Raw genomic sequence first — 15,071 nt, 5'->3', positions numbered from 1 at the left:
TGCTGGCAAACTGCTCACATTGAGTAGCTCACACTGTGTAGCTCCTGGAGGGAAGGGCTCATATCAGATGTTGAGTGAAGAACTGGGTCATACCTGGTGAGTTCTGACAATGGACTTTTCAACATAGATTCTAATCTCAGCTCTGTCTCTGACCAGCTGGGTGACACTGGGCAAGTTCCGTAGCCTCTGAGCCTTGTTCTCTCCACTTATAAAGGAGTGATCCAAATAATTCTGGCCATATCTGTCTCCCGGAATTGCTGTGAGAGTCAACTGAGATGACATATGTGAGACACACTTGGTAGACTCCAAAGTGCTACAGAAATGCTAATTATTAAGCGTGATTTTATTACAGCTGGGACCAAACGCTTTCTAGAACACATTTGTAATTGTTTCTGAAAGCCATGGGAGGGACAGGGGAATTCCATTAATGAAGAAAATGCTTCAAAGCAAGCTTTGCTGAAAACCAGCTTGTCATCGCAAGAGGGATTCCATCCACTGCCCAGCTACTCCAGGACAGGCCCTTTGTGCCGCAGAGTGGGTGGCATGGGCACTTGCTAGGAACCAGCCCCCACTTCCTGCTCCCGTTCAGAGCACAGCCTCCGACAGCCAAGCCGCCCACCTGCTGATGGCACTGGAGGAGAAGCAGGTGGGGAACCAGAACAGCCAAGACTCTGGGAGGCAGACAGTGCTAGGCTGGGTTCCACCTCTTGTGTGGACTGGGCAGGTTCTTTAGACTCCTCTATTTATAAATGATAATAGTTGTTGCTTTTTGCACCCTGACCATGCGTCAGACAACGCATTAAGTATTTATGTCATCTAACTCTTACAACTAGCCCACGAAATACCCAGTTTACAGATGGGAAAGTAGAGGCTACAGAGGTTAAGGGATGTGCCTGAGGTCACACAGGAAATGAGTGGTAGAGCCAGGATTTGAAGCCTGCTTGGCTCCACGTGGCTAGACAGCATCTCAGATCTTTTCTAGCTCTGATGTCATGCTATTCTAACAACTCTCACATGGAAATAGCACGTTGTTGTTACCTATATGATTACACAAAGGTTCTACAGCTGTTAAGAGAACAAGCTCCATGAGTTAAGCCTGCCTGGTTTCCAATCAGGCTGTGACATTTACTGTGAGATAACCTCTCCAAGACTCTGATCCAGCCCTACAGCAGGCTGCTGTGAGAATGCTGTGAGACGAAGCCTATAAAGCCCTTGGCACATAGTAAGTACGCATTAAAGGTTTCCCTTTGTCTTCCTTTAGGATTCCCCTCCTCTAGCAGCTATGTAAGACAACTTCTCCCACCTCTAGCAGTGGTTGTTAAATTGTGTTCCACAGTCTAGGGGTCCTTGGGGGGCAGTGTGGAGACTGAAAGACAGGGCTCCACGGATCCCACCAGCTCCATCACAGAGCAGATCTGCTGTTATCTGTTCTGTATTTTGGAATTCCGTAAAAATTTATTTATTTAAAAAGAAGGTTTTTCGACTTAATTTCTAGGAAACGTTTAAACTAAATGAAGGAAATGTGTAGGTACTAAAATTTAACCCTAAAAATTCTATGTTCTCCATATCTTATTTCTTCTGTAGTCCAACCATAAGCTGTAAAGGCAGGACTTAGGATGGACAGCAGCGGGACAATGGTTCTGGTACGATCTTTACTCTCCCATCCGCAGGATCAGCTTGTGCATTAAAACCTCCTGGTGATCTTGTTAAGAAGCAATATCCAGGCCCCCGCCCAGTGCAGCTGATTCAGTAGCTGTGGGCTGGGCCCGTTTAAAAAAGCTCCTCAGGTGATATCCATACAGATGGTCAGGGTGTCACCCTTTGAGAAATACTACTTAAAAACACAGGGGGACAAGTGGGTACTTCTTTCTAAAGCATTTTTTATCTTCCTAATGAATTTCAATGAACATTGTTCAAGGAAAACCTGATAGGGGATTCCCATATGTAAAACATGAAAAGTGGAGGGGATTTTCTGGAGCACCGGTCAAGACCAGGCACCGTCTTTTTTCCTCACCAAGAGCCCACAGCGCCTCCTTGTGGACAATCTTATCAAAGAGACCCGGTTCGTCTTGGGTGAAGGGCTTCCATCACCTGGAGACATCTCCCAGGACTCCTTGAGCGCTGCTCACCCCCGGGAGGCCTGTTTCCCTACCTGACACCCTCTGAGCTTAGTCTGCATTAGGGTCCAGGAGGCTGTGACCCTCCTGGAATACCCTCCCCTCCACACGTAATCCCATCCACCCTCTATTAACACTACATCTCACCCCAGAGGACCTCCTGGAATCCTCTCACCTCCAGTCCCTACAGAACATACAGTCTGTGGAATGAAATCTCACCCTATCTTGGTCTTTAGCTGTTTCTGGGACTCGTGATACCTTCCCACGAATATACCAAAATTAGACCGTAAGCTCCTTGGGGTCAGAAATCCCCCTTCTCCTTCCCTCACTGTGTTCCTGATCTAGCATTTGGCACATGGTGAATACCTAATACTCATTGAATGAAAGAACAAATGACTCCACAGTGCCGTTCCCCTCTGACTTTCCCTTCCAACTCCCTCCAAAAAGAATAAAACTGATATATTCTGGCTTTTAAGTGTTCCTTGTTTCAATTATTTTGGAGAGTGTCTAAAAATAATTGAGATTTAGTGTTTAAAATGTATGTCTCAGGGCTTCCCTGGTGGCGCAGTGGTTAAGAATCTGCTTGCCAATGCAAGGAACATGGGTTCGAGCCCTGGTCCAGGAAGATCCCACATGCTGCAGAGCAGCTAAGCCTGTGTGCCACACCTACTGAGCCTGCGCTCTAGGGTCTGAGAGCCACAACTACTGAAGCCCTTGCACCTAGAGCCCATGCTCCGCAACAAGAGAAGCCACTGCAATGAGAGGCCCATGCACCGCAATGAAGAGTAGCCCCTGCTCGCTGCAACTAGAGAAAATCCGCGTGCAGCAATGAAGACCCAATGCAGCCAAAAATAAATAAAATAAAATGAATAAATTTTTAAAAAAAGTATGTCTCAATTTTGAGCTTTTTTGCAATGCAAAGCCAGAGAATACAACCTCTACATTTTCTTCTTTTAAAATCTTAAGCCTCCCTAGCCTCCTGCAGGCCACTGGAAAAAAGAGCTATCTCTCTTTGTAGATATTCAGTATATGTCTATCAATTCTATCCAAGTAATTATATTATTCCTACCCTCTTATCCTGATTTCAGCTTATTTGTTGTCTATGTTATCTGTCAAGGCTGTTAAGTTCAAAATTCCCTATTGATTGTTTTTGGTGGGGTCAATTCACCTTTCACTTGTGGGTTTTACTTTTTACTATTGTTCAATACACATTGCTTTACTAATGTATTTTATTTACATTCTATTCCTTACACCATTATAGAATAAACCTTTCTCTCACTCAAGACTCTCTGCTTTGCTTCTTTCTTATTTGATACTCACATTACTCATGCTTTCCTGAATCAATATGCAGTCACATATATTTGATAAATTTCCTAGCTTTGCTTCTGTGACTTTTTCCTTTATACAACTTCCTAATAAACTATGCAGTGCAGATTTCTGCTTTTGAATCTGACCTGAGACTCTCTTTCCTAATTTAGGAATCCAGACTGTGTATGTTGTCATTAATCATGATCAATTTTCTTTCATTGGGCTACTTTATGCTTCTTTGTGCTCTTCTGTTATCTTTTTACTGCACGAACTACTCCGTTTTCTACAACTTTTTAAAAATGTGGAAGACAAACACATTGTGTTTGCATTCTGTTAGTGATCAGTAAAGCTGACTTGAAAACAGTCTCCTTGGGTCCTACTTTGTTTTGTAAAGTCTCTGCGTGTGCCTTTGTCAACAGTCTCAATCCCATGAGTAGAGGTCGCTCCTGGGGAGGGAAGATGTGGTCTGACTTTGGTTTCGTGTCCACACGGTTCTGGGGGACTTGGGAAGCCCAGCCCCTGTGCCCTCACAGGGCCCGGCTCCTCCATCATCCCTCCGCACCCACCCGCGCAGCCTCTCCACTACCTTCGACTGCCGAGTGTTCTGAGCTTTTGTGTTGGCAGCTAAATATGCTCAGAGTCTCACCTCCTCGATTTCTGACATTTCTCCATGACTACTGATCGTTACTAGAGTGGGGGGGGCAAGCGATGGGCCGTGGTCCCCAGCCCGCTTTCTCCCTGAGGTCATGAGTCCCTGTGTGGTCCCTCCATGAGCACAGCTGCCTGGTGACTTAGATGACCTGGCAGCAGCTGAGCAGCCCACCGAGGCACTGGGGGTCTCTTACCTCAAACTGGATCAGCACCGTCCCGCTTTCGAGGCCCTTCTTTAGCTGTTCCATGGATCCCTCCAGCGTGTCCCCACCCTCCGGACACACGGGGAAAATGGCCTCTGGGAAAAGCTGGTTCAGTTCATCTTCAGATTTGATATCAGCAAACGAGTGGACAGCTGTAGCGGACAAGAAAGAGCTTGTCTGGCTTGTGCAGCCACGTGCTGGGTGATGGGATTCCTCCCCCCAAATCACACTTATGACACCTGAATGCAGAGGGTTTAAAACATCTTATTAAATGATTAAGCACATGGTAATCATTTTCGCCAAAGATACTACTTCTCGTTGAATGATTCAATATGTACTAATTATACAAAATGACACACTAACCTTGCTGGTTAGTTTTAAATGATGGTGTTTAGTACTCAAGAGGCTTTTGCCAAAGGTAAGAGAAAGGGAAAGGAAGTTTTTAAAGAAAACAGATTTTCTCCCTTTGCTCTCTGTGACCTGGTTATTCTTCTACCCCTGCTCTTCCTTCCTTCTCCGGTCCCTTTCATTTGCTCCCTTAAAACAGGCATTTTCCCAGGAAACTGGTGCGGGGTCTGGCCCTCTCTCCACACCACCACCGCCCCGCAGAGCTCAGTCAGTCAGTCTCTAACTCAAGGCCATTGTTAGGTGGGAGGCTCCCAAGTAAACATCTCTAGTCTCCTCTGTGCTTCCTCTTTGGAAATCTCCCTTCACATCAGACTCAATATGGGTAAAAACAAACAGAGGACCCCCTCTCCCCAACCAGGCACAATACTTCCCAGCCTCACGTGCCTCTTTCTGTCTAGTCACTTCAAACTTTGGGATCATCTCTGAATGTTCCCTTTCTACCCAGAAAGAGAAGTCACTTCCCTTACCCAAGAGCCTTCAATGACTCCCCACTGCCTTCAAGATAACAGGAAAGGAGAAAGAAAGGAACAACTTTTGTGTTTTCCACATAGTTGAACTGAATCCTCACAACGCTGAACCAGCGGTCTTTATTCCCATTTTACAGATGAGGAAACTGACTCACAGGGCAAAAGAGTTGTCCAAAGTGACCCAGCCTGTCAGGGTGGGACACGGGAATTCAGTCCACATGTCTGACGCTAAAGACCACATTCTTTCCACTGACCACAGAAGCTCAGATCTTCTGCTTATTTTCATGATTTTTGTCATATCTGCTATTCCCTATGTTACTATTTATTTTTCTTTTAATCAACTCATTTTTTACTTGAATGTTTATTTTAAAAATGAACTTATCATTACAGTTATAGAAAATCAGTGGCACTGCTCTTTAAGCTCTAATAGTCTACAAACATCTGTTTCCCTCACCTCAAACAGGCGCCAGCCCTTTGCCATGGGTTGGTGGAGGACCCCCTCCCTGGCCTGGCCGGAATGCTCTCGTTCCAGCCCCTCGTATTGGCCAGCATGTCACACGGCACTTCATGTGATGGAGAGGCCTGCTCCCAATCGCTGGATTCCTTCCTTCTCTATGATCATGTGGCCTTACCAGACACACGGCAACTTACTTAACCTCCCTGTAATTGGCTTCCTCATTTGGGGATAAGAATACCAACCTTACAAGAACATTGTAAGAGTTGAAGAGGATAATTACGCAAAGCAATTAACACAGTGCAGGCACTTCGCTGGTGCTGCAGAGACCTCAGCTACTGTCACCAGTGACACCTACTGTGTGTCGAGCATGGAGCTGGGTTTGGTGGGGATGGGTGGTGGGAGGAGGTGGGTAGGGGTCTGGAGAGATCTGGCAGGGCCTCATCTGCCAGAGGAGATGGGATGAGAGCTGGCACTGGGAGTTTCAGCGGGAACAGAGGAGGCAGGCACGAGGGGGTGTGGGCTGTGCCGACAACTGTGAGGCCAGAATGGAGATGCAGGGCCAGGGCTTGAGTCGCATACTTCATTTACCTGCAGTATTTGAGAGCTGGGAAGGAGGATGCGAGGACTCGGCTTATTGCTTTATAACAACAACGACAACAATAATAGTAGCTGTATTCAACAGAGGTTGCCTTTCAAATGCCCACCAAGTACTGGGAAGCATCTTTGATGCCTTCCAGTATGAGTATCATTTAATCTTCCGAGGGACCCTTGGAGGTAGCGACTATGTTATCCTCATTTTACATTAGAGGAAACTGAAACACAGATTGGGTAAGAAACTTGCTCAAGGTCCCTGAACCCAGTAGGAGGCAGAGTTCGAACAGCCCCAAGGCAGCCAGGCTCCTGCCCCACTCTGCTTACTGCCTCTGCAACAAAAACCAAATGTACATGAATAAAATATAACCTGGTCCTTTGAGGAAGGGTTGAATATGCAAATGCAGGCAGGGCCAGGCAGCTAAGAGGGGTGTGTGAAGTGGGCTGAGTTGGGCCCGGGAGGCATGGGGGAGGGGAGGGTCACACCTAGTATAAAAAGGGGTGGGAGGGTGCTGCCTACCTGCAGAGGACTGGCCATGAGGGGCGGGGCCCTGTGGGGGCAGATCTCCATATTTTTCAAGGGAGAAGTCGGCCATCAGGTGGTCACGGGAAAGCCCTTGATTTTCCCATGTTGGCTACAAGTGCAACATCGCAAAACCACGGAACAGGCTGGGGAAGGCCCCCTTTGCTAAGGCTCCTCCCCCGCGGGTGGCTGTTACCTTTCCTCCTGATCACCAGGGCCAGCTCCCGTGTGTGTGACTCCCGGCTGGCTTTGATGAACATCACCACTTGGTCATGGGTGTGTTCTGAGATGTCCCGGCCGTTGATTAGCACGATTTGATCCCCTTCGTTCAGCTTAGGAATGCAGGTGTCCGCCTGCACGGGGGAAGAGCGAGTTTCTTCTGTTACCGTAACACAATCCTCAAGGGAAGAACCTGATGTTTTCTGAGCCCCGACACTTGAGACACTGGAGACCGTGACCAAGTTCTCTTCTTCTCCCTCAGGCATTACCGTCTTTATTTTTACCACCACTGCAATGTTGACATGGTAGCTGGCGGTGGGATTTTAAAGGAGTCCTGCTCAGAACCTACGTTATGAAACATTTCGGAGCAAAGCTAAGAAAACTACTGAGGCCATTTCTCTATGGTAGCCAGGCTTCACTTATTACTGTAACGTCATAATGACTTCAATGCCTCCATCTTTTGTTGTCTAGATTTGTGGTTAGAAAATGATTCGTCAGCTAAAAGCGAGTATTTATCTATCTTGTGATGGAGAAAGCCTTTGCAAACATAACCCCAAAGGCAGAAGCCATTATGGAGAGAAGCCATGCATTGAACAGTGTGGGAATGAAAGGCTTCTTAACTCACAGAGGCCACAAGCAGTAAGAAAAGGTAAACCACAAGCTTAAGAGTAAAACTCCCAAACGGGCACCTTCTTAGGAGGCACAGGGACCCTTTGGTGCTCACTGTTATACAAAAGCAAATCATCTCCTAGATGCCTAGAGGCCCAGACAGAGGGCTGAGGGTGGGGAGGGGGAGGGACACAGGGGCCGTGAGCCCACTCGGAGCAAGCAGAACAGCAAACTCTAAGCCCCAGTTTCCTTCTTTTGAGCAGGACTTCTACATTTCAACGTGCACACCAATCATCTGGGGATCTGGTTAAAATGCAGATTCTGGTCCAGGAGGTCTGGGGTGGGGTCCGACAGTCTGCATTTCTAATGAGCTCCCAGGTGATGCTGGTGCTGCAGCTTCGGGGACCACAGTGAGCAACAGGTTCTGGAAAACACGGACTCCATTCTTTCTTTCTATCTATATGCATGCATTTACACACACTCTCTGCTGCCAGTAAAAAAGAAACAGGACACAGAAACAGAAATCTGTTACATTTAGGGGAAAGCAAACTTGGGAAATAACAGAATATGTTTACTTACAGGTGACTCTGGGTTTATCCTTGATACCACAAGAGGCATCTTTTGATCCACTCCTCCCTGTAAACATGTAGATTAAAAAACCACTTGAGTCGTTCACAGCAACAAAGACATGCAGATATCTCTGACACAAGGGAGGGCTCAAACTTCCCTTGAACTTATTCTAATCGCAGGCGTTGGCACCTTTCGGAATGACAAGGTTCCTGGGTCCCTGGGTCTAGTGGGCCAACCAGAAGGCTGCTCAGAAGCCTCCCACTGCCATCCCCACCTTCCACAGACCAAAGATGCACTTGGAGGAAGCAGCCTCCTTTCAAAAAATGCAAACATCCCCTGGAGAAGGACTCCAGAAGCACAGCCCCTAAGTGCTGCTGGAAAGGGAGTTTTCAGTGCAGGAGAGGAGCTGTAGAAAGGTCCCATGTCGTGAGGGCTTTTGACCTCTGAGAACAGGCTGTCAGCAGGGCTGCGGGTATTGGAAAGGAGTGCGTGATGGCAGCTGCGGGGTGGGCAGAAAAGACCACCTGCCCTCACTTTGCTCTAGAGTAAACCTTTTCTGTACAGGGCCACATATTACCTATCTTGGCTTTGTGGGACAGAGGGCTCTGTCGCAACTTCTCCACTCTGCCACCGTAGTGCCAAAGGAGCCATAAACCATTTGTAAATGAATGAGGTGTCTGTGTTCCAATAAAACTTTATTAATAAAAACAGATGGGATTTGGCCTGCAGGCCATAGCTTGCAGAGCCTGCCTAGAGGGAGGCAGAGGAGGGTGATGGCCCTGCACTTGAACCACTGTTCTCTCTTAGCAATGCTGAGGGGTTCCCAACTCTCTGAGCCTTAGTGTGCATCTATAAAATGGGTCTTAAAATTCCAACTTCACCATTTAATAGAAGAACTCAATAAGGTGATATAAATAAGTACACAGAGCAGGCACTCGGCATGAGGCAGCTACTATGGCCACAAAAAAAAGCTCCCAATTCTGAAGGCCGAGCCAATTTCCTTATGCAGCCTTGGGTACGTGGCACATTTCTAATGGAAGTTAAAAAGTCATCTAAAGATTGCTTCAGAGCATCAAATGTCCTTATAAATTGCACACAACATACCTTTAGATTAAATCCAAATTTTCCATCTTCATCTGGTGTGATGCGGATCAAGACTAAGTAGCCGTCACCATCATTCTGGAAAACGTCAGAAAATCATCAGTTATCTTACTTCTTTCTCCAGTGGTTGGTGATATGCTATTTTCTTTGAGTCATAACCACTTAATCGCCCGTAAGGCAGCCCTGCACGGGAAGCCTGGCTGGGTCGGCTGCCACTTCAGCAGCAGCACCTGACGTCACGCACCTTGTCACAGTAGTACTGGCTGGAGTCCTCGCTGGAGCTCCCTTTGGTCACCCTGTGGAAGTCCTCTAAGAACTGCTGATCGACGCCATCTGGGGAACAGGAGCCTGGAGCATTTGAAGATGGAGACACAGAACTGGATGACTTCTGGGTCAGGTAGCTTTGTGCTGGGTTGTTCTCGGATATACTCCTTCATCGTGGGGAAGGAGGAGATATTTTAATAACTGGATTAATATTTTATCAGAGCAAACATTACTGACTGTTGGGGCCTGGCATCTCGAGGCTGTCACCAATCCTTGGAACCTTAGAAGAGCTCCAAAGGTCAAGCCCAGGGCTCAGGCACATCCAGAGTCCACTGGCTGCCCATGCCCCCAACTGGCCTAAAGATCATCGCCTTTAGTTTTGGGGAAAAGGGGAAGGAGGGCAGGGTAGTACCAGGAACTGCTGAACACTCAGCTGCTTTGGAAGGGTGATAGGGAAATATGTCCAGCTATTCTGGTGCTTAATTATTGAAGCTCACCCAGATGCATGCGTCTCCATCCCTTTTGAAAGCTTTTCCCTTCCATCTCACTCCCACTCATAGCTCTGCTTCACAGGACAGTTCGCTACCCAAAGGAAATAGGACTAACGTGGCATATTCAGGACAATTTATATGAATCCTAGTTTACATTATTCACCTGTGACATCCATTAATGCCTCCACTGAGATTATACATTTTATTTTTCTCTAATGTAAGTCCTTTTGTATCTTGGAGCTGCACGGCCCAATATGGCAGTCACTAGTCACGTGTGGCTATTTAAATTTAAGTAAACTAAGATTAGAAAGTTCCTCAGTTGTACCAGTCACGTTTCAAAAATACTCAACAGCCACACGTGGCTAGAGGCTCCTGCATTGGACAGCGCAGTTACAGAACATTTCCATCATCGCAGGAAATTCTACTGGATGGCGTTATCTTCGAGAATTACAGACTATTACAACTGAACAGACCTCTGTGGTCATCTGGTTCAACTCCCATTTCACAGATGAAGAAACAGGTCAAGAGGCGCTGAGTGACTTGCCCAAGGTCACACAGCTTTCCCCTCACCTGACAGACAGAAGTCTGATGAACATGACTCCCCCAGCACCTCTCCCCTCTCCTCTCCTCACACCAGGTCTGCTCCTAAGACCCTCCCCTCTAACCTCTCAGGGCCACAGGGATGAACACGGTGTAGGACACGCAACTTCTCTGCATCATGCACACCCACACTAGACCCCTTCCAGAACCACAGTCCTAGCAAAAGATGCCTTTAAAAGGCAACAGAATATGGGGTTGTCCTCATGTTCCACAGACTCCTCCGTATTCTAATCTCATTCCAGGTTAGTGATGGGAACGGTGAGCAAAGACAGACATTCAGTGAAACAGACAGACAAAAGACAGCTGCTGCTGCCTCTTTATTTCAGGTCCTTATCCGTGGAGTTTTCATTAATGTAGTGCTTCTGTTTCCTAGCAAGTTCAAATTAGCTTACTTTAAATATAAAATCTGTATCATAGTCACACACAATGATTCACAATCTCAATTCATTTGAATAAAAAAATTCAGTGACAGAGTAGTATAGAAGTAGAGCTATTTGCAAGAGAAGAGTTTGGCCTTAAGGTGTTCAAGTTGGATGGGAAGGCATTTCAGAGAGAGGATATTTTGTTATGTACTAGTGGTATGTTTTCAGACTGAAAATAAATGAGACTTTAATTTACTTAAAAGGAAGCTAAAAAAAAAAATCCTCCCTAAGTTGGGCAACTTTTCTAAGTTTTGATGTTTATAAGAGCACCTCCTAGTGGCAGAAAGGGAAACCTGAAAGTTGCTAAACAAGATAAAGCCAAAGAGGTTTAGGAAAAGCTATTTCCAGCTCTAGGGGTGGACCTGAACCTTTACTGTGAAGCTGCAAATAGCATTCTTACTTCAAACATTTGGAAGAATCTGGAGATGAGAGCGATGGAAAGGGTGATGACATTTAAACAGAAGAGCAAGGTGACAAAGCAGAAGACAACAGACTTTTCACTAAACTGTAATGTATATCTGTATTCATTATATTTATATAATTTCTAAATTCTGAATTTCGAATTATATTATATGGAACTTAGATGACATCTTACAAGGTTTTAAAGTATTTTTCTTTTTCAGTATAAAATGTAATGGTCTATCCAAAACAGCCCATAGTACTAAAAATAACATATTCAAAGTCATTATGTGTCCAATCTTATTTTCTAAGTAGGGGTGGAGAGCTTACTTTTAGATGGAGATTTATTAAACATGACAATATTTTTTTGGCTGATCAACCGTGTACAGACGTTCCCTGTGGGCTGCAGTAATGCTCTGCTCAGTGTGGAGGATGGACAGACAGATGGTGAGGAGGACATGGAACGACAGGAAGCAACAAGAAGGTGGCAGCTGGACGCAGCACAGGGATGCCAGGAGTGAAGATGCCGAGCCAAGTGGCCTTCCTCCCCACCTGGGCAGGACGTGAGGTGCAACCGAGGGGAGAGCCCAGTGGGTGAGGATGGAGAGAAGAGGGGAACCCCTGGGGTTTCAGTGGGTAACTGTGAAAGGGGCAAAGAAAGGGGTAGCAGGAGGGAGCTGAAGCAAGTGATTTGCTCCTGAGGCTGTCGGGGAGCCAGAGTGGCCAGGGAGGGACAGGCCACCCCAGCTCCCTGGGGAGAAAGGGGCAGAGACAGACAGACAGACAGACAGACTGACCGGCAGACAAACGGGTGCTTGCCCTCAGAAGCCGATGCTTCAGAACCGTAAATGCGGTAGCCATCGGAAACAAAAGCCAGGACAGAGTTCATTTCTCTGAAGGGAAGCAAGGTTAGAGACAGTTAAAATGGCAGGATTTCCTGGGTGATGCTTTTTATACCACTCTTTCCTACACCCTAGAAAATGACAAAGACCCCCGCGCCCCCCCCCCACAAACCTGTTAGCCAAGCAAAGCTGTGCTCCCACTGAGGGGTTCACAGCTCTCACCGGGCGCCCGCAAGGAGGCACTGGCTATGGTGGTGACAGAACAGGGGCCATTCCATGTGGCATTTCTCTCTCGAGTCTATGAGCTTCTCGAGGTCGGGAGAGACCCTAGTCCTCTGCCCATTCCTCTCCTAGTGTGCTTAACACACAGCCAGATATTTCACGTGGCTCCTGACGTAAGGATCACCGAGTAACAGAAAGCATGTCTTCGTAGTATGGGTGTTACGACACGGAGACATTCTTCAGGTGATACTCTTATCTCTGCGATACATGCCAAGGGCCCGAGATCAAAACTTCACTCAAGAAGTTGCGGAGGTGGCTGAGGGAATGTGGGTCAGACATGCCGCTGTCTGAGCTCTACGCCTCATCGCTAATGGAATCAAGGGTCATGCACCTGTCCCCAGGCTGCCCACTCAGATGTTGCGATACCTTAAGGGCAAGAAAGCACTTGTTAAATTTTAGTCAATTCATGCTTGAATTCTTTGATGAGAGTTTCTCATTGACACATAGCCTGCAGCAGCACCTACCATGGGGACCTGCTCATAGAAGACAGGTAACCAAAACTCGTTACAGTAAATCTGAGTCCTTGGCGTGCAGGTTAGATGCTGTGTGATGGTGCTCATGTGATATGGGGACCTGCCGTGGAAGTGGCAGAGGGGGTACCCACTGTAAAAACTTGGGAGCTTGTTTGTACTTTAGCCAAGGGCCACATCCTGCTTCATGTGACCATCTCCCCATTCACCTGTCCATCCATCAGAGCAGTCACTGAATATCATGAAGTGCCAGGCACCACGCCAGGTTTGGGGGAAGGAGAGGTGAACAGGGCACTATCCCTGCCCTCAAAGAGCTCGCTGTCTAGTTTAAGATACAAAAGTAATCAAATATTATCATCATGCTGTAATGGAGACGCTCAGGTGTCTAGCGTACAGTGGGAGGCCAGGAGAGGCTTCACAGAGGAGGGGGCGCTTGAGTCTGAAAGATAAACCAGTAGAAGTTTAAACAGGTAGTCAAGAGGGAAGAAGGAAGTGTTGGGTTGGCCAAAAAGTTCCTTTGGGATTTTCCATAAGATCTTATGGAAGAGCCTGAACAAACTTTTTGGCCAACCCTATACTTTAGGCAAAACTCTAATAATAAAAAAACTTCAGTGGTATTTGCAGAGGCATGAAATTTTTAAAAAGCACAGAAAAGGCATTTAAGCAGGGGAGTGACATGCTTGGGCATAAATTTCAGAAAAATAAGCCTGTTACCCTTGTTAAGGATAGTCTGGAAGGAGGAGAGGCTAGAGACAGGAGGACACTTAGGGCACTATTGCAACTGTCCCTTCGAGAGACGATGGCGGCTACACAGGGGCAGTGCAGGGCGGACGGCAGAGGGGTCCAGGTCAAGGGATGTTCACGAGGGAGAATCAACAGGTGAGAAACTAGATGACGCAGGCGGAAGAGAAGGAGTTGTCGAGGATGCCTGAAGTTCCCATCGGTGCCAACTGGGTGGTTCTGAAACGTGGCCCCACTCACCAAGACAGGAGGAGCCACAGGCTGGACAGAAGACGATGAGCTGAGATCAGGCCAGGCTGGGTTTAAGGTATTCGTCAGCTGTCCACATGCAAGTGGCCCAAGACCAAGTGAAGTGCAGGCAAGGTGCAGGGCAAGTGGACACAAAACTAATGAAACCCTGTCGCTGGCTGGTCTCCTGTGGGGAGACACAGCTTGGACAACTGGGTTGTCCAACTAGAGAACCGGCTGCCACACGGCAGGAGAGCTGCCCATCACCGGCAGGGTGACCACATGACAGGGCAGAGGGAATTCCTACACTGGCGATGCAGCTGAAGAAGGGGATTCCCAAAGTTCCTTCCAATGCAGAGAAGCTATTTAAAAACATTTTTTAAAATCGTGGTGAAATACACATAATATAAAATTTACCATCTTAACCATTTTCAAGTTTACAGTTTAGTAGCATTTAAGTATATTCACATTGTTGTGTGTACAGAAGTTTGGAAATAAAAGCCGACAGCTGTCCCCTGTCCTTGGAACAAGGCAGGCTCTAAAGAAGGAAGTAAGCAAATAGCAAAGGCACCACAATGGCATCAAGCCCCATTCACTGAGGAGAAGTTCTTCAAACACAACCCTCATCTGCCCTAAAATTTGTTTTCCTCCAGCTTCTGCTCTGCAAAGTCATTTTTTCCTTTGGGAAACACCCCCTCCCATTTTTCTGGGTGGTGGGTTGTTTTTGTTTTTGGAAACTTCCTTCTCTGCAGATTTTGGCCTTGGCTCTGAAACAAGGAAAGGAACATAGAATGGCTGAGAGAGTAACAAGAGGACAGCCTACTCGGGCATAAAGCAAACTGCCAAGGATTCGTAACTAATCATAAACTTTGCTGCGCTGCTCTAAATACGGAACAAACCAAGGTGACTTATCCACTAGGATGATGTTGAGTCTGAACTGAACCACTAGGTTTAGAGCCAAAGTCGAACCGCTCTTTTTTCTTCCTTTCTCTCTTTCTTCCTCTTGTTTACATGGGTACAGAACATTACACTTCATTCTTCTTTCTAAAAGGAACTCTCCTTGCTGTCTGTGATGTTATTCATCTGATTTCCGACAGGATACTTCCTT

General features: G+C 46.8%; 1 protein-coding gene across 9 annotated transcripts in view; it reads right to left on the bottom strand.

Annotated features, from left to right (window-relative positions):
• PTPN3 (protein tyrosine phosphatase non-receptor type 3) overlaps nucleotides 1–15,071 on the bottom strand; it is a 144,944-nt gene that overhangs the window by 22,686 nt on the left and 107,187 nt on the right. For 6 of the 9 annotated variants that reach the window (XM_082469130.1, XM_082469128.1, XM_082469131.1 and 3 more), the window contains 6 exons: nucleotides 12,198–12,293; nucleotides 9,469–9,655; nucleotides 9,228–9,302; nucleotides 8,133–8,189; nucleotides 6,922–7,078; nucleotides 4,271–4,431 (listed from right to left, as the gene is read on the bottom strand). In XM_082469130.1, the coding sequence (XP_082325256.1) occupies nucleotides 4,271–4,431; nucleotides 6,922–7,078; nucleotides 8,133–8,189; nucleotides 9,228–9,302; nucleotides 9,469–9,655; nucleotides 12,198–12,293 (733 nt within the window). Of the gene's footprint in view, nucleotides 1–1,468; nucleotides 3,872–4,270; nucleotides 4,432–6,921; nucleotides 7,079–8,132; nucleotides 8,190–9,227; nucleotides 9,303–9,468; nucleotides 9,656–12,197; nucleotides 12,294–15,071 lie in introns of those variants that run through there. The other 3 variants (XM_082469135.1, XM_082469129.1, XM_082469136.1) reach the window with 2 other exon arrangements.

This window comes from Balaenoptera physalus, assembly GCF_965194825.1.
Source record: "Balaenoptera physalus genome assembly, chromosome: 7".
NCBI classification, from domain to species: domain Eukaryota; kingdom Metazoa; phylum Chordata; class Mammalia; order Artiodactyla; family Balaenopteridae; genus Balaenoptera; species Balaenoptera physalus.
This window is presented reverse-complemented; position numbering and strand designations above follow the sequence as displayed.